The sequence below is a fragment of the Vidua chalybeata genome (assembly GCF_026979565.1).
Source record: "Vidua chalybeata isolate OUT-0048 chromosome W unlocalized genomic scaffold, bVidCha1 merged haplotype SUPER_W_unloc_6, whole genome shotgun sequence".
Lineage (NCBI taxonomy): Eukaryota > Metazoa > Chordata > Aves > Passeriformes > Viduidae > Vidua > Vidua chalybeata.
In genome coordinates, this window is record NW_026530341.1 from 323,162 (window position 1) to 348,277 (window position 25,116).

Below are 25,116 nucleotides of genomic sequence, written 5' to 3' on the forward strand. Positions count from 1 at the left end.
CATTTCTGTTGGCACATGTTGCACCTGGAATTCTTGTTCCAAATGCTGAAGAATGTTAAATGTATTCAGTGAGGGTTTACTGTTGATAGTAAACTGTATAAGTGTTGGTACAGACCTGATCTGGCTGCTGTTGTAGGTAAACATACACGTTGCTATGGTTTTCTGCGTTATCAGGTTTTAGGCCCTTTGAATAAAATTAGATCCATTTAGGTTTGTATTACTGGAGTAGATAGTATTACATAGTAATGTAATAGTAATAGTGCATAGTAATGGTTGAAATGTGCCATGTATCCGGTCTGTCATACTTTAATAGATTGCATGTAACTTTTTTGGTGTCTGACCAGGATGAACATATTTTTGGTTATCTGTTTTTTGAATCAGAATCTTAATTCCAATAATTCTTCTATATTACACTGAATGTGAGGGGATACTATAGGTTGCTTTGTCGTCTAGTCATCAAATCTTAAATCCTGCAATTTTCAGAAGTAATTATTACAGCAAAGAAGGCTGTTGCTCTTACTCCCAATTCTGAATGCCCTGTAGATTTTAAACGATTTGATGAATGATGCATCTGCGAAAACCATATTAAACATGAGACAGTAATATTCTCAGAGGACTGCTGTCACAAGGAAACAACATCAGAGTGAAAAGCCATTTTAAGCTTTGCTCTACTAGCCTTAAAATGCTACAGTGCACCATGATGGCAAAATGTGACATATATCTGTACATCTCTAAAATAGACTGGGCCTAGGCCAAACTGTTTAAACAGAGCCCCAAATTGATCATCATCAGAGAAATGTGTTATAATGTTTTATTTTTTATCTGTCTTTAAGCAGATTTATGGTTATGATGATCTCCAGATGCTTCAATCCAGGCTGCCAATGGTAAGTAAATTACTTGCTTTATTTAGTTTTAAACAAGTTATCTCCAGTGTTGATCATTTTTGCAATGTTGTAAATAGAGACAAGCCAATCTGAATTAATTAATAGTATAAATTTATTTTGCGATCACGTAACAATTTAGAGTTCGAATTTCCCCCAACCGCAGCTCGGTTGGGTCAGCCCACAGTCTACAGAGCAGCTCTGGGTGCAAAACGGAGCCCGACAGAGTCAGTGCAGAGCAGTTGGCACCTCTCTCAAAGGGAAGAGATTTGGTTTACTTGCACCAGCTTTGTCGTCACTTTCTCTCCTTGTCCTGGACCGGGTTCAACTTGCGGGGGGACCACTTCCCCCCCAGGGGAGGATCCCTGCTCCCGATACCCCATTGATTGTGGTGGGGGAAGGGGTAAGAGGGAGCCCTGTGGTTGCTGTAAGCTCGAAGCTTGTCTCGGTGCACAAGACGCTGGCAATGCAAATGACGGAGACATTTGCGTTGTCTCTGGTTGCTGTGGAGGTGCTAAGGGTACAGGTACGGGGATCTGGCCTTGCCCCGGCTGGGCATTTGGGAGTATGTATGGGGAAGGAAGGTTATCTAGGGGTTCCCACGCTTTTCCCTGAGCCTTGGTTCCCCAATGGCTTTCAAACGGGAATAAACGTGCGCTGTTACGACCCCAAAGTTTGGCATAATCCTTTTCTTCATTGGGTCACTTACCATCTAGACACCGGTACAAAGCCTTCCAGATATGTCTATCAAAGGTCCCGAACATGGGCCAGAACATACCTGGTTTGATGCTCATACCTCCCCATACCTTGATGCAATAATGTATCATCTTTTCCTTGGATTTTCCCTTTTGTTCGTGGAAGTCCTCCCAAGATTCCAATATCCATCCTAGTAGACTGTCCCTTGGAATCTCTGGCACACCATGCCCTCGTCTTCCCTCTGATCCCCCTGAGGTTTTTCCCTGAGGGATACTTCCCGCTTGCCCCATTCTCGGAAAGGGAGAAATGAGAAAGAGAAAAAAAACCAGACCCTTTTTCTTACCTGTTATGAGCTCCCAGTAAGGAGCCGCTTGTAACCTTTGGATGTTTTTCCTTTATTTGCCCGCCCCCTCAACCCAGCAGAACCTCTGGATGTCTTAGGGTATCGGACCCCTCAATCCAGCAGTGGCCCTGGGTGCTCTACGGTTAGGCCTGGTGCTGCCAGCCTAGTAGCCACACCGGGACTGGTCCATGGGGTTTCAGCTAGCAGCAGAGCTCTCAATTTTATCCAGGACTCTTCCGTGAGCCCTCCAGACCCAAAAGGGCTTACCTAGCTCTCTAAGACCTAGAGAGCATCCCTTTCCCTTCTGGATCTCCCGTGATTGCACTCTGAAAACCCTTCCTGAGTTTTTCAGGTTTTACATGTGTCACCCTCACAATCACAACACATTCGCTTCCCCTTTGCCTGACCGGACCCCTCACGGGATTGTGGAAATGCGGTCGCTGGGACCACTAACGCTTCGTGATAAAATCATGTCTCATACACATGCAATCACAACACATTCGCTTCCCCTTTGCCCGACCAGACCCCTTGCGGGATCATGGAAATGCGGTCGCCGGGTCCGCTCTTGCACAATGAAAAAATCACGTCTCACACACATGAAATCACACCACCCAATCACGTGGTACTCACCGATTGTTTTCTTATGCGGATTATTCAGTGCACTTCAGTTTTTACAGATGAAAGCTTTACACTGCGGCTCGGATGCCTGATCTTATCAGGCCTTACTCTGATATTCCTGAGAGCTTTTTTTTGGGCCCACCTTTTATCCTCCTGACTGTGGTTTTGGCTTAGTTCGGGATCTGATTGGTCCCGTGGGTTCTCCAACTCCGGCAGGCCATTGAGTCAGCGGGGCGCCTTCCACACGGAGAAGGGGTTACCCTGGGTTCCCAAATTCAGATCACGTCGGGGTCACCAAATTATTGTAAATAGAGACAAGCCAATTTGAATTAATTAATAGCATAAATTTATTTTGCGATTGCGTAACAATTTAGAGTTCGAATTTCCCCAACTGCAGCTCGGTTGGGTCAGCCCACAGTCTACAGAGCAGCTCTGGGTGCAAAACGGAGCCCGACAGAGTCAGTACCTCCAAGTTTTTGCACTCCACTGTATTTCTGCAGAGGGTTTTTATACTTTTTATTCCGCTTTTGGCTATAAGTCATTGTGGCAAGCTGCATATTCATGCAGTCTTCTCTCACAGAGAAGGCATTTTGGCCACTGATGTCTTCCGAGCAGCAGATCATCAGCCAGTGATGAGTCCAGATGTCCCCCTCCTTGTCTTCCCTCCTGGTATTGAGTCTGAGTACCAGCCTCCACACCACCTGCCTGTGATTCGCTTGGGTGTGACCTAATAGCCAGCTCTTTGCGGTCATTGTTTTCTGCTGGCTAGGGCTTTTTAAATGCTAATTTGGTGCCTGGCAACTTAATCTGCGAATTTCCTTTTGCCTTGGTTTTTCCAGTAACTCTAAAACATTTTGTGGCTACAGTGTATAACATCTATAACTACAACTTATTACATGCAACCCCAACTGCACGAATTATACATATATAGCATGCAACACAAATTAATACATTTGATAGTGACTGAGATCTTATCTCTATGTTCTATATGCTGTTTTTTTAATCATCCAATTTTCTAGGTCGTATAAATTGCTACAGTGAAACTGTCAATTTACAAATAGAAGCAAATGTGCTCTGCTTTTGAGTTGAGAAAATTTTAATTGTTATAGGGAGGGTATGACATCTTGTCAAAGCTAGTTGAAGTCTGTGTGTCAATGTTTTCTTTTACCAAGAGGTAGGATTGACCAGCAAGTAAACAAATTGGCAGCCAGTAGGTGCATCTGACAGGTTTTGGAGGTGCTCATAGCACCAAAACTGCAGGAAAAACAAATAACCTCAAACAACATTTTTAATTTTAGAGAGTCATTACTTTATTATGGCCAGGATGTACCACAGAAATCCTCTCATCCACACATAGGCCAGATGTGCAGAGAGAATCATTCCATGACACATGTTTTTGCAGGATTTTCTCCCAAACTTTATAGTCAAAACTCATAGTGATACACTGTTTTAAAGTTCACTGGTCCAGAGTTGAGCAACCCCCAGTTTTCAGTTTCCCATTGGATCTGAATCTCCTCGCCTCCGATACTAATTAGATATTCATTCTTCGATTTTTTTTATCAGTTCTTTCCAGACCAGCTGTCTCCAACTCTGCCAGAGGTGGCATCTGAGGGTAGATGTTCGTAGATGGCCACTGATGGCCCTTTGTCTTTTGGGTTATTCCCAATCTGTTGATATGTTGAGTTCGCCAGACCTCACCTGGTGCAACAATGCCCTGGAAAGAAACTTAAAATTCTTTTTCCCGGGGCAAAGGCAAACAAAACCCCTTGACTAAAGTAATACAAAAATTTTTAAACTGGTATGTTTTCCAACACTCATAGGTGGAGATCTTTGCATGTGCATCATGGCAACAAATGCAGGTGAGCTGCAGGAGGGAGAGTAAATGAAGTTTTCTTCTCTACCTGGATCGAGAATGTAAATGGCATGAGTGAAGCTGAGAGTTAGATTCATAGAGTCTCAGCCTAGATTGCAGAAAGGTAAATAATTTTGTTTTCAGAAAACTAGGATAAGGATCTTGAAGAGAACGTTTGGTAGTATGTTACTGAGAAAAGTCACCGGATTTAGTGATTCACTGTATCGCTAGATGCAGAAATGGAGCAACGAGCAGTAATCTGAAAAGAAGTATCACTGGATGAATGCCATAGATAAAGGTTGAAGTCAGAACCAGGTCCTTCATGTTGTGAAAAATGTCAATCACTTGTTTTTAAAAATTTTAAAAATTTATTAATAATAAAATAGTTATTAAAATAGTAATAAAATTAGAGTAATACAAATTTGGATAATGAGGATTAGGACACTATGAGACAATAAAAAGCAAAGAATTACAGATGTCCGGATGTTTTTGGGCACTAAGCTGCCAAAAACATGCCTTGTGAACAAAGGAATAACCCTTAAAAGCAATAGCCTGTTGCATATTCATATATCTCATACATGATGCATACATTCCTTGCAAATTAAGAACTTTTCTGGTTTTTGTCAACTTCTTCCCCTTAATCCTGGTGGTTCCATAAAGATGGAGAGAAGGTGGAAGAATGTTTGTCTTTTCTGATAAGGAGGCTGTAACTCTTTAGATTTCTTGTTGCTGTTGTCTCTGTGCAAAGAGTTTCTTGATTATCTTATCCCTTTTCTTGAGCTAGTAAAAAATATCTTACATCACAGAGTTTCTATTTTAACGTTATGTTGTAACCTAAAACTATATTTAACACACTACTTAAAAAGGATTAATACAGTATTACAAAATAACCCTCCATAATACATATAGTATTCAATTTAATATTTGCGAAGAGCCAATCATAAAATGCGCATTTTTCACAACATGGAGTCTGGGGACAGCCAGAGTGAGATAGTCAAAGGTAAATACAGGGATGTCCTAGGCAAAACCCTGTCCAGCTGCACAGCCTGAACACCTGTCTCAAACTCAGGCAAATTTATTTTATAACCCAGCAAATAAAGCATTCTGAAAATGCTACTCAGGAGTGTAGATTTCTTAGTGCAGTTATGGCTAGTCTTAGGAGGAGTGGCTGAAGGAGCTGGGGTTGTTTAGCCTGGAGAAAAGGAAGCTCAGGAGAGAATGGAGTTCAAGATAAAGAATTTTTGTAAAGTTTAATAAGGGATTAAAAAAAAAAAAAAGAGACAAAAGTCCAGTGCCTGGGTGCTGCTAGGGAACAGCCAAAGAACACACCAGTACATACAGACAGTGAGGTACATGCATATTCATGTGTTTCATATATTATTCAAACATTCTTGGGAACGTTCTGATGTTTTGGGAACTCCTTTGTTTGGCTTCTTCACATTCCGACTTCTCTGCATGACATCTTGTGTGTCAGGTCAATATATTTTATTTCTTCTTGTGCCTCCATCCTGCTGTTTCACATCCTCTGATAAGGATTTAGTGTGTCCTCCTTAAATTTAACATGTCCTCCTGAAATTTAACATAAAGTTAACTCTACTTGTCCTCCAGTGCTCTGGTTTGTGTCAAGGTTATCTTATCAGTTGGAGGATTCAGTCAAGGGAAAGGGGAACAACATGATCACTTTACACCATTTGTTTGGTTACATAGAGGTATTTTAACACCTAGTGTTCAGCCAAGGCCTATATTATAGCATATTCACCCCACTACTATTTCTATAAACTGTGCAGTACATACTTAAAGTTATAGATTTTGTTATACTGACAAACAGCTAAATAAAGGTATACATGATATTGTATCTGAATACTAATGATCAGTGCAAAAACTAATATATATAAATGTGAAAGCCAATATCATATTGCAGTCCTCTTTTTTAACAGTGTCTTCTCCCATGGAACAAGTGATAGGACAAAAGGAAATGCCCTCAAGTTGCACCAATGGAGGTTTAGACTGGATATTGGGAAAAATTTCTTCATGGAAAGGGTTGTCAAGTATTGGAACGGGCTGCCCAGGGCAGTGGTTGAGTCTTTTCTGTCTGTAATGACCCGGTGTTGGTTCTGGTCTGTTTTCCTTTCCCTTGTGTGTTGCCTTTGTTTTCGTATTAGCTGATCTTTTCACATTTGGAAGGGTTGTGAAATGTTGTTTGGAAGAGCCTGGGCAGCCCCCTTCTGCACCGAGGGCCTTGGGGTGGGGGGGGGGGAAGCGGTGGTTGCAGAGGTTGCAGGGGCAGCTTCTGAGGAGGCGGCAGCTTCTGAGGAAGTGGCTCTGGGTGTAGGCACTTGATTGCTGGATGTGTTCCTGGATACAGCTGCCCCAGCTCCTATGTTTGAAGCTCTTGAGGATAAGAAAGGCTTTTCCTTCGGATATATATATTGCTCCTACTCCTGCTGGATTGGGTCCCTGGCTGTGGTCCAATGAGTGTGTGCCTGTAACAGGAGTATTGTGCTTTCTCTACCTTTTTGCCTGAGATGGCTAGGGAGTAAAGAAGAAAATGCCCCCCATGAGACTGTTTGTAAGCCAAAGTTCTTGCATTTAAAATGGCCTGGAGCCCCTGTGCCCCAAGAGGAGGGATATCCAAGAGTCCTCTGGAGATGGAGCTGAACCAACTTATCTAGTTAGGGCTCTAGTAGGAGGAGAAGGAGGTGGTGGTTTCACTTGCTGAAGTTTTAAGGTCCCCTCCAACAGCAAGGATCACGTTCTGCTTCTATGAGAGCTATTGTCATATTGAAAACATGTTCACTCTCCTGTGAAAATTTTAAAAGTTTCATAAAGGACAATAAGAAGCAAGGACCATAGAGCAAAGGTTATTACGGCTGGGCCCATCTCAGCACTGAGCCAAGAGCACACTGTTGTCTTTGGGGATACCCCTTAAATACCTTTTCCCTTCCATCAGCCTGTTGCATATTCATAGACCCTTATGCATAGTAAACTTTTTCCCCAAACTAGTTTACATGTTCCAAGAATTGTTTAGCATGACTCCTCCCTGGGTCCGCCTTTTTAGAGCATGCGTATTCTTTGGTTGTGGTTTTAGTCCATTCTTATCACCTCCAATTTTTGGGCCTTGGTCCACACTGTCTTCGGACGGTGAGTGCTGATAGTTGGCATATCTATAGCAAGTTTCCTCATCCTATATTCATTAGATGTTATCCCATCCAAGCAGACATTTTAACACAAGCATAGCTATTTCACTAAGCTTAATTGGCAACAGAAATAAAAACGATATCTTTATAACACAGTTACTTTAACACTACACATATAAAATCCATTTTAATATTTTTGAAAAACCAATATTATAATATGTATCTCTAACATCATATGTTTTATCAAAGCTTTTGGAGAAGGAAAAATGTGTGTGGTGGTGTTGACAGGCTGGGAGCCATAGTCTTTGTTAAAAACAGGAGCACACTCCTGGTACTAAAGGTGATTTCAGCATTTATTATAAATAAAGGCCTGAAGCATGGGGGCCCGTGGTTCGAGCAGGAGCGTTCCCATCAAGAATGCTGCAGCGCCGGTGCTGGGTCTTCTTTCTTTCTTGAGCAGCAATGTCCCCGATGTCACTGGGTCAGATGCCCCCTTTTTATCCTGTTTGTTGTTCCTTTGGATTGGTTTCTGTTTGGATCCTTCATTTGCATGAAGGTTTAAGGTACTTGATTGGCCCATTACAGTTCTGTCCAGGCTGGCTTGTTTCGCTTGGGGGAGGTGGTACACTTTACTTAGGTGTAATACGGTACGTTGAGAACCGTATTTCTTATAACTACCCTTTTAACCCCTTTTACAATATAATAACCAAACTAACAGTACATGCTTAACAATTATCAACTATTTTACAAGTTTCTAACCTATTTTTGACAGTCTTGTCAGGCAATGTTGTGTTGGGGAGTGCTATGCTTTGGGTGCTGGCATATGCATGATGTTTTGGCATACCTAGGTCCCCTTGTCACCAAAACTGCAGGAAAAACAGAAACCCTCCAACAACATTTTTAGGGTTAGAGAATCAAGGCATTACGTTATTTCTGGCCAGGATGTTGTTCTGGCCAGGATGTGCAACAGAAATAATTTCATCCACACATAGCCTGGGTTGCGCAGAGAAAATCATTCCATGACACATAAATTTTACTAGATTTTTCAGATACTTATACAGTCAAAACCCACAGAAATTGGCTCATTGTCATCGGTTCCAAGTTATATACTTCTTAGTATTTGGTTTCCTATTGGCTACAGATCTCTTTGCCTCCAATGCTAATTAGGTCCTCATTCTTATCTCTCTTTTCCCAGAAGAGGTGTCTCCGACCATACCAGGGGTGATGTTTGGAGTTGATGGTCCGTTAATGGTCCTTGATGACCGTTGAAGGTGTTTATCTTTTGTGTATCTTCTGTGCTACTCCCAGTCTGTTGAGATGTTAAGTTCATCAGGCCTCACCTGGTGTTATGAATAGATATGAGAGTTTAGATAAGTACTTGCCTTTTGCCCAGGCCTCTGGCAGCAGACAGTAGTCTTATTGGGGCGGCCAGCACCCCCAACACTAACTCTTGTCCACAAGTTCTTTAAGAATGGCCGATTAGGTTTATTATATAATGAATTATTTATTTAATAGAAACAAAATTATCAGACATTAAGACTCTAAAGAGATTATTTACTACACAGGCATAAAACAGAACAAAAAAAAGGGAATTACTAGTGGATAACATACAGTGTGAAGCCCAAAACTGGGCAAGAAAATAAGACTCTGTAGTCAGACAGCTATAGAGCAGGTATTTGTTTATTCAGCGCTGGGAGTGAGGGGGATCTCTCTGCCAAAAACTCACTCAATCTTCTTTAGCCTTCAGTTACATTTTAAAAGTCCTCCTGCACAACATCGCAATTACATATCATTGGCATACTCATAATTGCATAAAGCTGTGTCATGATTTTACAGCAGATTTTGCTTTCACGCATGCGTCAGTTCCTTCTGTTGTGGTCGTCAGTCTTCTGGTGGTCTTTTGATGAAGGCTTCTGTAGTCTTCCTCATGTTTGAACTTTTTACCTCTATCTTCAGTACATGCCTGGTGCTTCTTGTTTTTTCAGTCTAACCTGTTTTTAGCTAATTTTGCAGTTTGTAAGTTTCATTAAAACTTGCTATCTTGCTCTTGATGGTGTTTGTTATCTTACTTGCCCTGCTATCTTGCTTTCTTTGTTATCTTGCTTACTTTACCTGCACATCTTGTTGCAGTGTTACTTAGGGTTAACCTTTTGTTACATACAACTTAGGATTCAAGTGCACGATTAAAGGTACCTATTTACAGCTAGCAAAGGAATAGTATAAATTAGGATTCAATGTATCTTACCATCCAGTTGCTGATGGGGCACACATCGAAATCCTTTCCCTCAATTTCCGGAAAAGTAGCCGTGAAGATGCGTTCAGGCTTGGGGAAGTAGCCGTCTTACACGTTTCCAGGGAGTGTGTAAGAGATGCTAAAAATTACCAGATAATATTGGCTTTTGCATTTATGTATTAGCTTTTGCATGTTGTTATTGATCATATGTATTTAGATATGATACGAATTATAAGTCTTTTTAGCTGCTTGTTAATATAATATACTCTATTAGCTTAAGTATGTACTGTATTGCACATGGAAATAATAGTGTAATGAATATAATATCTATGTATCGCTTATAGAAATAGTGGCGTGATGAATGTGAAAAACACGTTCACTCTCTTGTGAAAATTAAGAAAAGTTTAATAAAAGACAATAGGAGACAAGGACCATAGAGCAAAGGTTATTATGGCCAGGAGCACCTTGGCACTCAGCCAAGACCAGACTGTTACCTTCGGGGATACCCCTTAAATACCTTTTCCCTTACATCAGCCTGTTGCATATTCATAGACCCATATGCATATCCATAAACTAGTTTACATTTTCCAGGAACTATTTTACATGGCCCCTCCTCGGGTCCACCTTTTTAGAGCGTGCATGTTTCTTGGCTGTGGTTTTGGCTCCTTCTCCTTATCACTTCCAGTTTGGGCCTTGGTCCATGCTTTCTTCAGGTGGTGAGTGCTGATAGTTGGCATATCTGTAGCAGGTGTCCTCATCCTGTGTTCATTGGATGTTATCCCATCCAAGCAGGCATTTTAACACAATCATAGCTATTTCACTACTATGTCTAAGCCTAATTAACAGTAGAAATACAAACTATATCTTTATAACAAAGTTACTTTAACATCACACATATAAAATCCATTTTAATATTTGCAAAAAGCCAATATTATAATATGTATCTATAACAATGAACGTATTGTACTATAGACCTTATCAAAACATAAGATGTGGAAAAGCTCACAATTAAACGGCAAATATCATGTATATATGTTAAGAAAAGTTTTATAGATTAATAGTTATGTTTTACCCCCTTGTGTTGTTATCAGGGGACTGCCTGGGATTGGGACATTTGGGAGGGTTGGCTTATCACTATGGCAACACCTGACCTCCAATCAAGATTTAAGGAAGTAAACTCCACCACTGGACAGCGAAGAAGGAGTTGATGGACAGAACTTTGGGAGGGGAAAAAGGGTTAAAAGGCGAAACCTCCATTGTGTGGGTGAGCACATGGTAGGAAAAATCCTTTCCCGGCATCGTAATATTTTCTCTATTCAGTCTTCTGTTGTATTTTTGATAAGGTTTAATAAACCTTTCTAAATTTTTGGAAGTGAGTAGCATCTCTCACACTAAGAAGAACAATGTAAGGCCAGCCACTGACTGACCTCTCCAAGTGATAACAGTGACACAAGACAGAGCACCAGAGGAGACTGGGAAAGAGCTCATTAACTCCTCTTATCAGAAAAGTGTGAAACAACAGGGATGAAATCATGGGAAGGAATAAAATTCATTGACTTGATCTCAGTATGTCATACAGATAAGCCAGGATGGGAAACCTAAACACGAAGAGCCTCTGCAACATCAAAAGCTCTCAGGAATGTTTAAATAATGTATAAGCTAATGAATATGCATGTAACCCCAGCAATGTAAATGTATATAGAGAACATGATTTTAAGTTTTTTTCTGGTGGTCTTTGACCGTTCATCAAAAGCTCCCCAGCACTGGAAATACTGTCCTTCTTTTATCCTATTATTATTAAACTTTTAAAAATTCTAAGGAGTGAACTCTGTTTTTCACAGAGGCTTCCACCTCCATGATAATGTGTGTGACTTTTATAGTCATAAAGAGCAGTGTCTTTGGTCAATGATATTTATTTTTCTTTTATCTCTTCCCACATCTGCTCTCCATATCACGATCTTGATTCTTGGCCAGGCTGCAGACCTTTTGGTGCTAGGAGATGACCCCTTGCTGGGCCTTTGACCCACCTGGGCTCTCTCTCCCATCTGTACCTGCCATCTATGGTAGAGAGAGGAGGGGGGAGGAAGTCCTGCCACACCTGGTGGAACAATACCTTGGAAAGAAACTTTAATTCCCTTCCCCTGGGACAGAGGCAAACAAACCGGACTAAACTCAAAAAATAAAAAAATTTAAACTTGGTATACTTTCCAACACCATCCCTGCAGGAGGTACACTGATGTTGGAGGTCCATGGCTGGACCTTGTCTATGTTGTCCTAGAATAGCTCATGCTGCAAGGTGTTTTCAAGCAACACAATGTGACAGTTGGCATGAAAAGTGCCTGAAGTGGCAAGAGCAGCTGAATTCAGCCTAGTCAAAGTGATCTCTGCTGTGTCTCTCCTTCATGTAATCATAGAATGGGTTGCATTGAAAGGGATCTTTTAAGGTCATCTAGTTCAATCCCTGTTACAAACCAGTTTAACACAAAAGACTGAAGGAAGCTGAGCCTCTGTGACAGTCCTAGGTTGACTGTATGATGCTTTTATCCCAAATCGTCTGTTCTGTTTATGCTGAATAATAAGTTTTGCACCTTTAAGACTTGTTCCAGGAGTTAAGGGGGGGAGAAGAAGCACAGAGTTTGTTTTGAGAAACTGCACTCACTCCTCCACATTCCTTCTCCTGCACTGCATTGTCTGCGGACGGACAGACAGCGAGACAGAGCTCTCCTTTGCTTTTTAGTTAGTTTTAGCTAGCTGAGGCAAAGAAGTTCCCTGGACTGTGGCTTTTCCTTTTCTTTGGACCTGCTCAAACCTGCTCTGGACTGAACACCAAGAAAAGCACCGGCAGCTCGCACCTGTGGGCCAGCGGGCTGGGCCTGGGCCATGGCATTTCCAGCGCCGGAGGGACTGATAAGAGACTGAGTGAGCCGAACTGCAGCCCAGGGCGAGGGGGGGATTTTTCTGAGTTTGTCCCTCTTTTAAAGTGGCAAGAAGTTTCACTGTTTAATATTGTTTAGGTTTTCTTGTTTAATAAACAGTTTTTTTCCACTTTTTCTCCAAGGAAGTATTTTTCCCCAAACCAGTTGGGGGGAGGGGCCAATTGAATCTGCCTTCTAGAGGAACCCCTTTGGGGATTCTCTCCCAAATTTTCCCTGAACCAGGACAGTGACTAAAACGGATTGGACCCAGACAGGTTCAAAATATACCCAAAAACCATTATTAAAATCAAATGAGGTTAGATGTTGGTGCAAAAAAAAATCTTGATATATTTTATTTTATAGTAAAAGAGGCAAAGAGAAGAAAAGAAAAGAAAAGAAAAGAAAAGAAAAGAAAAGAAAAGAAAAGAAAAGAAAAGAAAAGAAAAGAAAAGAAAAGAAAAGAAAAGAAAAGAAAGAAAAGAAAAGAAAAGAAAAGAAAAGAAAAGAAAAGAAAAGAAAAGAAAAGAAAAGAAAAGAAAAGAAAAGGAGTTGTGCGTGGGGGCACAAGGAGAGAGTGACAGGGGTGTGAGAAACGACTGCTCACTTTAAAAATTTTAAAGGTTTATTAAACCTTAACAAAAACACAACAAAAAGACTAAATAAGGAAAAACTGGCCTAGGAGCCTCCCTCGTGGCTGCCTACCACGTGGCTGGCTCCTCTTCAAGATGGATGCTTCATCTTTTATATCTCTAGCCCCTTCTAGAGCCTTATCAGTCAACTCCTTCTGTGCTGTCTAGTGGTAGAGGTCACTTTCTAACATTCTGGTTGGAGGTCAGGTGCTGCCATAGTAACAAGCCAACCTTCCTAAATGTCCAGATTACCAAGACCATCCCATGATAACATATACTGGGAAGGAGCACATTCCAGTAACATAACTATACATTTATAAATCTTCTTTTAGCATACATATAATGTTCACCCCTTAATTGTGAGAACCAAACATTTACTCATCTATAACAGGGGTTAAATAGAAACATGTCACCCTTCCAGAGGTCCCAACAACATCTCATTGTTCCCCTCCATCTGTTCTTCTTGGTGGTGAGAGTTCCCCGCCACCCACTGCCACCACAAAGTATAGAATCCCATGGATTAATATATGTTTGGGCCAGGTGGGAATGCCCACATGCCTCCCCTGAGGAGGACAAGTTTGACACTGTCCCTTGCAACACTGTGGATCTGTTGCATCATGCTGCAGTGCTCTGGTGCAGGGTCTGGGGACCCCTTTGGGGTGGGGCCTTTGATGAGCCATGACACCCCATCTGCATCCTTGTGGATGCAGCTTTTCCCGGGATGAAGGGGCCCCACAGCTGAGGTCCTCTGCACAGTAGAGGATGGGTGTTCACTGCTCTGAACCAGAGGCTTTTTCATTACACACCCAAAACCTCTCTTCCTCCCCCGCACACTTTGGTGTGAGGGTCTGTGCAAGCCTGGCAGCTGATAGCCCTGGGACTGTGGTCTCTACCCTGAAGGTGCTAAGCTTGATCCCTCTGTGAATGTATTCTTCTCCCCAGTTACTTTATCTTATCTCCATCAACGAACAGTCCAGGGCCCCATTCAGTGTTTTGGTGGTTTTCTCTGCAGCTTTTGTACAGTTTTGCTATAATAGGCAAAAGTCCTTCATGAAGATGTTTAAGCCATAAATTATAACATTCAGTTTCTGACAAATCCCCCCAGCAATGAGCAGGGACATCTTCAACTAGATCAGGTTGCTCAGAGTCCCATCCACCCTGGCCTTGAATGTTTCCAGAGATGGGGCATCCACCACCTCTCTGGCCAACCTGTGCCAGTGTTTTACCATCCTCAGCATAAAAAAGTCTTCCTTATATCTAGTTTGACTCTACCCTCTTTTAGTTTAAAATCATTACCTCTCATCCTATTGCAACAGGCCTTATTAAAAAGTCTGTCCCCATCTGTCGCTATTGGACACAAAATGAGTACACAGAAGATTGGTGAGTTCAAGAGAGAAAAAGAGCTAATTTTATTTCTGACTTCACAATATATAGAATTCTAAAAGTGACAGTGGATTGGAGGATGAAATTGCTACTTCTCCAACTACACTGGTCAAACTAACAGTCTATCAATTCTCTCTTCCCACAAAGAAGAATGCAAAACAATTATTGTTTACATGAACAGTGTGTGAGAACTCCAGTAGAAATATGTAAACATTATCAGAAGGTTAAAGAAGTTTTATGAGAACTTTAAAACTTTCAAAAGAACTATAAAAGAAAACTTAACACTTAAAAATCAGGACAACACCCATCTGTCTACTGAGACCCCTTTAAATATTGAAAGGCCACAATAAGGTTTCCCCTGGAGCCTTCTCTTCTCCAGGCTGAACAACTCCAACTCTCCAACAGGCCCATGCCTTCCTTTTACTGACTCCAGTGCTAATCATTAGTCGATCTAAACTGGGATGGAAGGGGGAAAATGTTGAGGAGATACAGGCTGATTTTGATGATGATGGCTAAACCCTGGCAGAGGTTTTCCAGAGAAGTTGAGGAAATTTCATTCTTGGGGAGGTGCCAAAACAAAGAGTGCACAGGGCTGTGGAGCATGGGAACTGTAGAGCTCTGTTTGGAGCTGGTGTTGAGTGGAGGTCACTTCTCCCCACCCCAAAGGCTTGTTGTCCCTGTGCTCCTGAGACAAGAGACACCAACATGCTTTTTTGCAACAGGTCTTTATTTTCTGTCAAATAAATAAATGAATAAATAGTTTAAACCCCTTTTCAAATTAAATAGAATAAATGAGTAGTCAGTGGAGGCTCAGGGTCCATGACTGTTCTTGTGGTGGATCTTGCCACTGATTGTGGAGGTGGGAGGACAGGGGTGGGAATGAGGCAGTGGTCCAGAAGTGGTGATGGTGGCATGGGTGGAGCTCTGCGTGTTGGTCAGGGTAGTTGGGCTAATCACACATGATATGGGTGTGGTTGTAGAGATGGAAGCAGGTGTGAGCTTCTAGGCAGATGTGGTCTCAGGCATAGGGTCTGTGATGGCGGGTGCAGAGGAAGTGCTGGATGCACCTGTGAGAAATGATGCTCACTTTTAAAATTTCAAAGGCTTATTAAACCTTAACAAAAAATACAACAGACTGAATAAGGAAAAATTACAACGCTGGTAGTGTCCATGACTAGCAGCCACATGCTTGTTTACAAAATGGATGCTCTGCCTTTTATACCCTTAGCCCCCTCCCAAAGTTTTGTCAGTCAACTCCTCTGCCGTCCATTGGTGGAGATCACTTTCTTACATCTTGATTGGAGGTCAGGTGTTGTCATGTCGTGCCTCCGAGTAATAAGCCGGCCCTCCCCAAATGCCTTGACTACCAAGGCTATTACAAGCGGGAGGGGAAAGAAGACTATGGGAGGACATATTACAATAACATTACTATTGTTCTGGTTTGAAAGCAAAACCAGTGAGACACTCTAAGTCAGAAATACAATTTATTGGGAAAAGGGAAAAGAAACAAAATACATGTAATAATACAAAAGGAAGGCCACTGACAAAGTCAGAATACAACCTGACACTTCTTTTGTCTAGTGTGTTGGTAGCAGTCTAAATTGGAGTGGCTGCAGTCCTCTTGGAGTGGCAGATGTGGTTTCTGTTGGAGCAGTGGTCCTGTAGAAAAGGTGTAGTCATCCAGTGGAAACCCCAGCTGTGTCTTCTTGGAAACCTGTGGGAAGGCTGCCTCTTTGCTTAAAAATCTCAGAATATATCTAGGTGGGAATGCTTAGCTCCTCCCCCCTGGGCAGAGCATCTCACAATGGGCTGATGTCATTTTGAGTCATGTGGTGAGTTCTTAATCACCTGTTAAACAGAAACGGCTTTTGGAGGGAGTTATCTCTGAGTCATGTGGCAAGACATTGATGGGCCCATTAACAAGAGATAAGGAAAACTGCCTAGAAGACAACTGCTACACAGATGGTAATAGAAAACATCCTGATTCTTAATCTCGGACAACTATATATCTACAAAACTTCTCTTAACATATACATAATATTAATCTCTTAATTGTGAGAGCCAACTATCACATCATTCATCTATAACACACCCAAAATATTTGTTGATGCTGAGCAGCAGGTTGCAGGGCCTTTGGCCTTCAAAGAGTATGCCACTGGCTGGTACATACTGCTCAAGCTGCCGGATGTGGTACAGGACATGATGCCGTATCTTGCCATCCTAGTGGTGGTGGGTGGGGGTGTTTGGGCTGCTGAGGGTGGTGAAGAACTTCTGGAGGATGCATAGTGTGGTAGCAGCAGCTGCTGTAGGTGTGGAGGAGGGTTTTGGGGAAGAGAAAGGTGCCTGCTGGTGGTGGCAGGGCTGTGGCATGCTAGGAGCCATGGCCTGAAGGAGCTGGAGGCTGTCCCAGGGGAAGGTGGTCTTGCGGAGACATGGGTGGTGGTGAGGCCTGACAGGAGCACCAGGGTACCATACCACAGGCAGGGCTGTAGGTCTGTGAGCACAGCCTAGATGGGGCTGTGAGTGCTGGGTGTGTGAGCCTGGTCAGGCTTGGTGGTGGTGTGGGTGGGTGCTATGCTTTGGATGCTGCCATGTGAGCAGCTTTATGTGGTGTCATGGCTTTCCTTTCCTTGCTTTCTGAGTGCAACAAGTTTCCCACTGTGGTTTTCAGTTTTGGCTGGTGGCTGTGGTGGTCTTCAGGAAGTGCATTGTTGGGGTGGCTGTGCTTGGGGAAGGTAGTGGCGTGTTGGGAGCAGGTTGGCTGTAGTGGTTCAGTGGGGGATGTGAAAGTGTTGGGATAGCAACATGTGGGGCAGTGTTACTGCTGATGTTTTTTTTGTGATTTCTCCTTTCCTTCCCAAGTGAGCTCTGATGCCTATTGTGTTCCACTGAATTTCCCTTCCTGCCCAAGTCTCTTTTCCTTATGTATTATGCCAGTGTTGGTTGTGATTTTTTTCTTTTTTTTTAGTTTTGGTATATTTGTCATCTTTATGTCAATACATAATTTTTTTACATTTTGGATGATTTGTAAAATTGCATATTTCTTGGGAATCTCAGGAGCTCTCGAAGTCCAGATGTCATTTGAGGAGGTAGCTCTGGGCACTTGAGCACTGTCAGGACTTAAAGCAGTTTACTTGTCTCAAAATACTGTCAAAGAGGGAAGTTCCCATAAGATAAGCCACCACAACAGGCACAGATGGCAAACAGGAAGGCGTTAATTCCAGGCCTAAATGGAGGTTTGGAATTAGCACACCAGACAAAATTCCACTGGACTGTGGTAACTCCTCCAGTTTATATACTGGGCATGATGTTCTGTGGTATGAAATATCCCTTTGGCCAGTTTGGGTCACCTGCCCTGGCCATGCTCCCTCACAGCTTTTTGTGCACCTGCCCACTGGCAGAGCATGAGACACTGAAAAGCCCTTGAATCAGGGTAAGCACCACTTAGCAACAACCAAACCATCAATGTATTATCAACACTATTCTTATATTAAATCCAAAGCACAGCACTGTACCAGCTACTAAGAAAAAATTAACTGTATCCCAGATGAAACCAGGACAGTATCTACCCCTTATTCCATACCATTTGCATCATGCCAGGTCCCACACTTCCCAATATCCCATCACCTTTCCTATTTTTTGATAGCTATACAGACAGATATCATTCCCTTAGTCTATGGAGCATCCCTATAAAAGTCCATTGAGATAATTTAGTCCATGACTTTGGGGTCCATCTGTCCTAACAGTCTTTCAGGCAGGAAAGATGGTGGATGGTGTTGGATTGTTGCATGTTGAAGCTAGTTCTGATTCCATCACCACTGCACTTGTTCTGGTTTATGAAAGTTCATTCTTTACTAATGTGCAAATCAGAGGGAAGTCAGGTTCGTATTTCCAGAATGGATGTGGCAAAGATGGATGTCATAACATGCTCAGCGTGATGATGCATGTAGCTGCCACAGAGGTGATAATACACAGTGTTATATAGTTATTAACACCATACAGTTTAATTAATTGGCAATTCTCACCCCAAATCAAATTCCCTTGAGGCACACACAGACTTCCCCATCCTCCCATATTACCCACCAAGCGCACCCAGGTCCTTGAGTGAAAGCAATCCCATGGATGGGTTTGCCTTTGCCTGAGGTAGGGATAAGCCAGAATTTTCCTCAGCTTATTTTTAATGTGTGCTACAGGAACTTTGTCCCCTTCTACAATACGTAAAAGTTTTGATTGGGAAGGGCCAGCCTGATTGGAAAATCCTCTGGTGTTGACTAACCAGGCTGGTTTTTGCTAAATGTGTATCTCAGTGTTTGAAAGTCCCACCACCCATTGCTCTTGGTGTGGTCTTTAACAGTCTGTTACATTGCTCAATCTTTCCAGAGGCTGGTACATGATAGGGAATGTGATACATCCACTCAATGGCATGTTCTTTGGCCCAGGTGTCTATGAGGTTGTTTTGGAAATGAGTTTCATTGTCTGATTAAATTCTTTCTGGAGTAACGTGTCCCCATTAGATGTGCTTTCCAAGGCCCAGGATAGTGTTCTGAGCAGTGCCATGGGGCACAGGGTATGTTTCCAGCTGTCTTGTGGTTGCTTCCACAATTGGAAGCACATGGCGCTTGCCTTGGTGGGTTTTTGGGAGCATGATAAAGTCAATCTGCCAGACCACCCCATATTTATATTTCAGCCATCACCCTCCATAGCAAAGAGGCTTTAACTGCTTGGCCTGCTTAATTGCAGCATGTTTAACATACCTGGATAACCTGTGCGATAGTGTCCAGAGTCAAGTCCACCCCTTGGTCACAAGCCCATCAATATGTTGCATCTCTTCCTTGATAGCCTGAGGTGTCATGGGCCCACTGAGCTAGAAATCATTCACCCTTATGTTGCCAATGGAGATCCACCTGAGCCACTTCAATCCCAGCAGCCCGATCCACCTGCTGGTTGTTCCGATGTTCTTCAGTGGCTTGACTCTTGGGTTCATGAGCATCTACATGATGTACCTTCACAACCAGGTTCTCCACCTGGGCAGCAATATCTTTCCATAATGCAGCAGCCCAGATGGGTTTGCCCCTGTGCTGCCAGTTGTTGCTTCCATTGCTGCAACCACCCCTACAGGGCATTTGCCACCATCCATGAATCAGTATAGAGACAAAGTATTGGCCATTTCTCTTGTTCAGCAGTGTTTAAGGCCAGCTGGATGGCTTTCACCTCTGCAAACTGATGGCAGGATCCATCAATAAGGAAGGCATATTGCTTCTCACTTTCTTGTTATTTATTATATAGTGGGGCCTCTTCAGCACATGTCACCTCCTCCTCTGGTGACATTCTGAAACCTTTGCCTTCTGGCCAGTTCATGATCACTTCCAAGATTCCTGGATGACTGGGGTTCCCTATTGGAGCTTGTTGTATGATCAGTGTGACCCACTTACTCCATGTAGCATCAGTTGCATGATGTACAGAGGAGACCCCTCCTTTGAACATCCAGCCCGGCACTGGCAGTTGGGGTGCCAGGAGGAGCTGTGCTTCAGTGCCAATCACTTCCAAAGTGGCTTGGACCCTTTGATAAGCTGCCACTATCTCCTTTTCAGTTGGAGTATAGAGGGCTTCAGATCCCCAACTCCAAAACCCCAGGTGTCCCCTGGTGCTTTCTGCCAGAGGCTCCAGGAAGGATCATTCTCCCCAGCTGCGGTGTAGAGCACATTTTTTACATCTTGCCCTGTCCTGACCGGCCCGAGGGGCTACAGCATGAATTGTCTCCTCTTTGATTTGCTCAAAGGCTTTTCATTGCTCAGGGCCCCATTTGAAAACATTATTTTTCAGGGTCACTTGGTAGAGAGAGCTTATTATATTTTGGAATGTACATTCTCCAAAAGCCTACAGTGCCTACAAAAGCTTGTGTTTCTTGTGAGTTGGTGGAGACATTGCTGTTTTGTTGATCACATCCACTGGTATCTGGCAACATCCATCTTGCCATTTTATTCCTAAAACCTGGATCTCTTGGGCAGGTCCCTTGACCTTACTTTGCTACATTGCCCCACAGAACGATATCATCAATGTATTACAGGTGTTCCAGAGCTTCACCCCGTTCCAGTGCAGTCTGGATCACTCCATGGCAGATGGTAGGGCTGTGTGCCCACCCCTGGGGCAGTTGATTCCAGGTGTACTGGATGCCACTACAAGTGAAAGCAAACTGTGACCTACACTCTGCTGCCAGAGGGATTGAGAAAAACACATTAGCAATATCAGTTGTGGCACCACTTGGCTGCCTTTGACTCCAGCTCCTATTGCTCCAACATGTCCAGCATAGCAGCACTTAGTGGTGTGACTTCATTCAGGCCACAATAATCCACTGTCAGTCTCCATTCTCCATTAGACTTTCACACTGGCCATATGGAGTTATTAAAGGGTGAGTGGGTCCTGCTGATCATTCCTTGGGTCTCCAGTCAATGAGTCAGCTTATGGATGGGAATCAGGGAGTCTCAGTGTGATATTGCTGCTGGTACACTCTTGGCACCTTCTGTTCTTCAATCTTCAGCAACCCCACAACTAGAGTCCTCCGAGAGACCGGGCAAGGTAGGCAGCTAATAACTTTCCTCTGTCTCTAGGGCAGCTGTACAGAAAGCCAACCAATACCCTTCTGGGTCCTTGGAATACCCTCTCCTGAGATAGTCTATGCCAAGGATGCACAGAGCCTTTGGGCCAGTCACAGTGGGGTGCTTTTGCCATTCATTTCCAGTCAGGCTGATTTCAGCCTCCAATATAGTCAGCTCTTGGGATCCCCCTTTCAGTCCAGAAATACAAATGGGTTTTGCCTCTTTATAGAATCATAGAATATCCCAAGTTGGAAGGGAGCCACAAGGATCATCAAACTCCAACTCCTGGCCCTGCACAGGACAACCCCAAGAGTCACACCATGTGCCTGAGAGCATTGTCCAAACATTTCTTGAACTCTGGCAGGCATGGTACTGTGATCACTTCCCTGGGGAGCCTGTTCCAGTGCTCAGCCACCGTGATACATGAAGGGACGAGACCCACCAGCAGAGACTTATTCGGAAGCATCAGTATATATATCTTTACTCCTAAGAGCTTTTTTTTGGTTACAGCTTACAAGCATAATCACAGTTCTACAATAAATCTGTCCTCTTGACATTTTCCACTGTTCTTTCCAAAGCCATGGTAAAGGAGCATGAAGAGTGTACAGTTTTATGTTGAAGTAGAGACTCGTTTGTCCAGTTCTGTCTCAGGTACACGCTGTCCAGAGATATGCTGCTGCTGCTGCAGGCGCTGCTGTTGCTCTCTGTTTAACTCTTTCCTGACACCAACACCTGTTATCCCAACAAACTACCCTCTGGGTGAAGAACCTTTTCCTAATATGCAATCTAAACCTCCCCTGACACAGCTTCATGCCATTCCCTCAGGTCCTGTCACTGGTCACCAGAGAGGAGAGATCAGTGCCTGCCCCTTGTGAGGAAGCTGTATAATATGGTCCCCCGTCAGTCTCCTCCAGGCTAAACAGACCAAGTGACCTCAGCCACTCCTCATACAACTTCCTCTCAAGGTCCTTCACTATCTTCACAGCCTTCCTTTGGATGCTCTATAATAGCTTTATATCTTTCTTATACTGTGGTGCCCAAAAATGTACACAGTACTCAAGATGAGGCCACACCAGTGCAGAGTAGAACAAGACAATCACCTCCTCTGACTGGCTGGCGATGCCTTGCCTGATGCCCCTCAGGACACAGTTGGCCCTCCTGCCTGCTAGGGCACACTGTTGACTCATATTCAACTTACCATAGCTTGATGATATTAGGGTACACTGTCCACTGGTATCTACTAGAGGCTTATATTCTTGTGGATCTGACATTCCAGGCCATTGTATCCACATAGTCTAGTAAACCCAGTTGTCCCTCTCTTCTACCTGGCTAGAGGCAGGGCCTCTTTAATACTGATTACAGGATTCTCCATTTAGTTCTTGTAGAAATGGATTAGAACTTGGTTCCATTGAATTAGTAGTGAAATCAGCCCTTCCATTCTGCCTGGGAATCTGCTCACTGGAGCAGCAACTTTCCTGGATGAACCCAGGACTGGGTTGTGATTGTTTTTCCCTGCAATTCCTGCACCTGTGCCTCTAGAGTCAAAGTAGGTTTTCCATCCCACTTCCTCATGCCTTCTCCGTGGTCTCACAAGTAAAAGCACAGGGTATCCCATGGTGTGTACCTGTCATTGTTGAGATGGTCACAATACAAAGCAACACTCCATTTTCAGAAGGCTTCAAACCTGTTTTTATTATAGCATGCATGCTTTTTATACATTCTTACAAAACTCTTTACACTTTACTAATTGGTCAGGAAAGAAAAACAAAGTGCTTATTGGACTAGACAGTTGCAGGTTTCTCTTATTTATCCTTCTCTCTTTCTTGGTTTCTATGTCAACGACCTTGGTAGGAAATTCTTTCAGGGGTAAACAAGGATCCTCTTATCAAACTTCTCTTTGGCTCACAGAAGTCACTGTAAAACCTCTTCCACAATTCCCCCTTTTTTTGTATTTGAACCATAAACACAACTCCTAAGGACTTTTTCAGGGCCCTTGCAAAAATCCAAGCAGACAGGGGAGACACAAAACAATGATGACAACTGCCAGCAAAATTAAGAGTCCACCTTCCAACAATACCCCAAGTCATTCAGCAATATCCCATCTTAAAAGGAAACCACTCAACCATTTCCATCCTTCATTCACCCGCAAATTACTAACTCCTTCCTTCAAATCCAAAACTCCCATGAACTGATCCACCATGATCTAACAAGCCCATACAACACATACCCTCAAAATCCTGATGTTCATAACCATGCACCAACAATAAAGATGTACCAACAAGACACATAGAAAATGAATTTTCAAATGCTGTTACTGACCCCGCAGTCCCTTAATGACACATTTATGGCAGGATGACACTTTCACTTTTAGTTGAATAGATTTTTCTCCACACAGAATTAGAGACCAAGTCATCTGCCTAGTCACCACTTAGTAGCATCCACTTAACTTTACAACTGGTTGCTGCTATCATAATGGGCAACTAACCTAGTTGTTCAAAGTGTGGAACCTTAACTACTAACTCAACACCCCTATGCAAAGTGCAAAGGCAACACTTCTCCCCTAGGTACATTAAATTCCCCTATTTTGGGACTGTCAGTGCCATGCAAAGGGAAATGGTACAAGACACGTTACTCAGCACTACCAACCTCTCTGTAGAAAAATACAAAGAACTAAAGTAAAAGTAACATCCACCAATTTAAATTCGAGTTTTCAGCATGAGTCAATATCCCCATTTGCTCTGCCTTGAATTATCTTCACAGCATGTTCTTTGAGGGTCTATGCTTCAATCCACCTAGTGGCCAGGGTCACCCACTCATTCTACTTCAGCTGTGAAACCACCCATCCTATTCCTTCCTATATACTCCAGATAAGACTTAGCACAATGAGCAAAAACCCAATGAGGACCATTCTCTGTCAGAACACACATGTCCCTTCCTTCATGTTATTAATTCCACTGAGCCAGTCCACCTTCCAGTAAGCAAATCTTTAACCCATACCTTAATATTTTTATGAACATTTTACTATTTAGAATTCAAAGAAGAAAAATGATAGAATATAGGAGACAATTGTAAATCAGGTAAAGGACGTAAAAAGTTTAACACATAAACAGCTTTATCTAATCTCAGTTAAGGTAACTCCCTATACATTCCCCCTTTTTATCTTTAAACCTGGTGCTTCAAAACACCATGAGCGTGTTCAAAAATTGCTTGGCCTGTTGAAATATGGGGAATGATCAAAACCCCAGGGATGGAAAAACGTCTGCAGTTTTTGTGAAACATATGCCAGGCCATTATTCATCTTTATATGTGATGAAACACCTAAAATAGAAAAGGCATGACAAAAATGACAAATAGCATCCCAAGCTGCTTCACCTGCCAATGCTAATGCAGCCATGACATGAGAAAAGATGTCAATTGTAGCATAAGCAGACTTTAAATGGCCAAACTCAGGCATTTTTATAACATCTGGGAGTAGGTCTCTAGGGTTGGTACCATAATATTATGAAATATAAGTCATATGCCAATCAGGACAAGAAGAAATAATTGACTTTGCTTCACTTTGTGACAACTTAAATTATTGTCATGGTGCCTAAGCACCTTGGTGAAAAAATTGATGAGATAACACGTTAGGTACCATTTTTACTGCCAAAGCAGCCACAAGGGAATCCACATCGACCAATTAAGGAGACCCTTGTTGAATCATAAATTCATATTCCCAATGATCATCCTTTTTCCAGGCTACAGCTGCTTTTCCAGTTTTCCCTGATCTACCTGTAAAAACTGTTATACCTTCCACTGGAAAACAAGAACAAAATTTTTTCCCTTAAAAAGGA

General features: G+C 42.8%; 1 protein-coding gene across 2 annotated transcripts in view; it reads left to right on the forward strand.

The window, feature by feature from the left end:
• LOC128783005 (ubiquitin-associated protein 2-like) overlaps nt 1-25,116 on the forward strand; it is a 194,013-nt gene that overhangs the window by 115,312 nt on the left and 53,585 nt on the right. The window contains exon 20 of one of the 2 annotated variants that reach the window (XM_053933583.1): nt 834-884. In XM_053933583.1, the coding sequence (XP_053789558.1) occupies nt 834-884 (51 nt within the window). The remainder of the gene's footprint in view (nt 1-833; nt 885-25,116) is intronic. The other variant, XM_053933582.1, reaches the window with a different exon arrangement.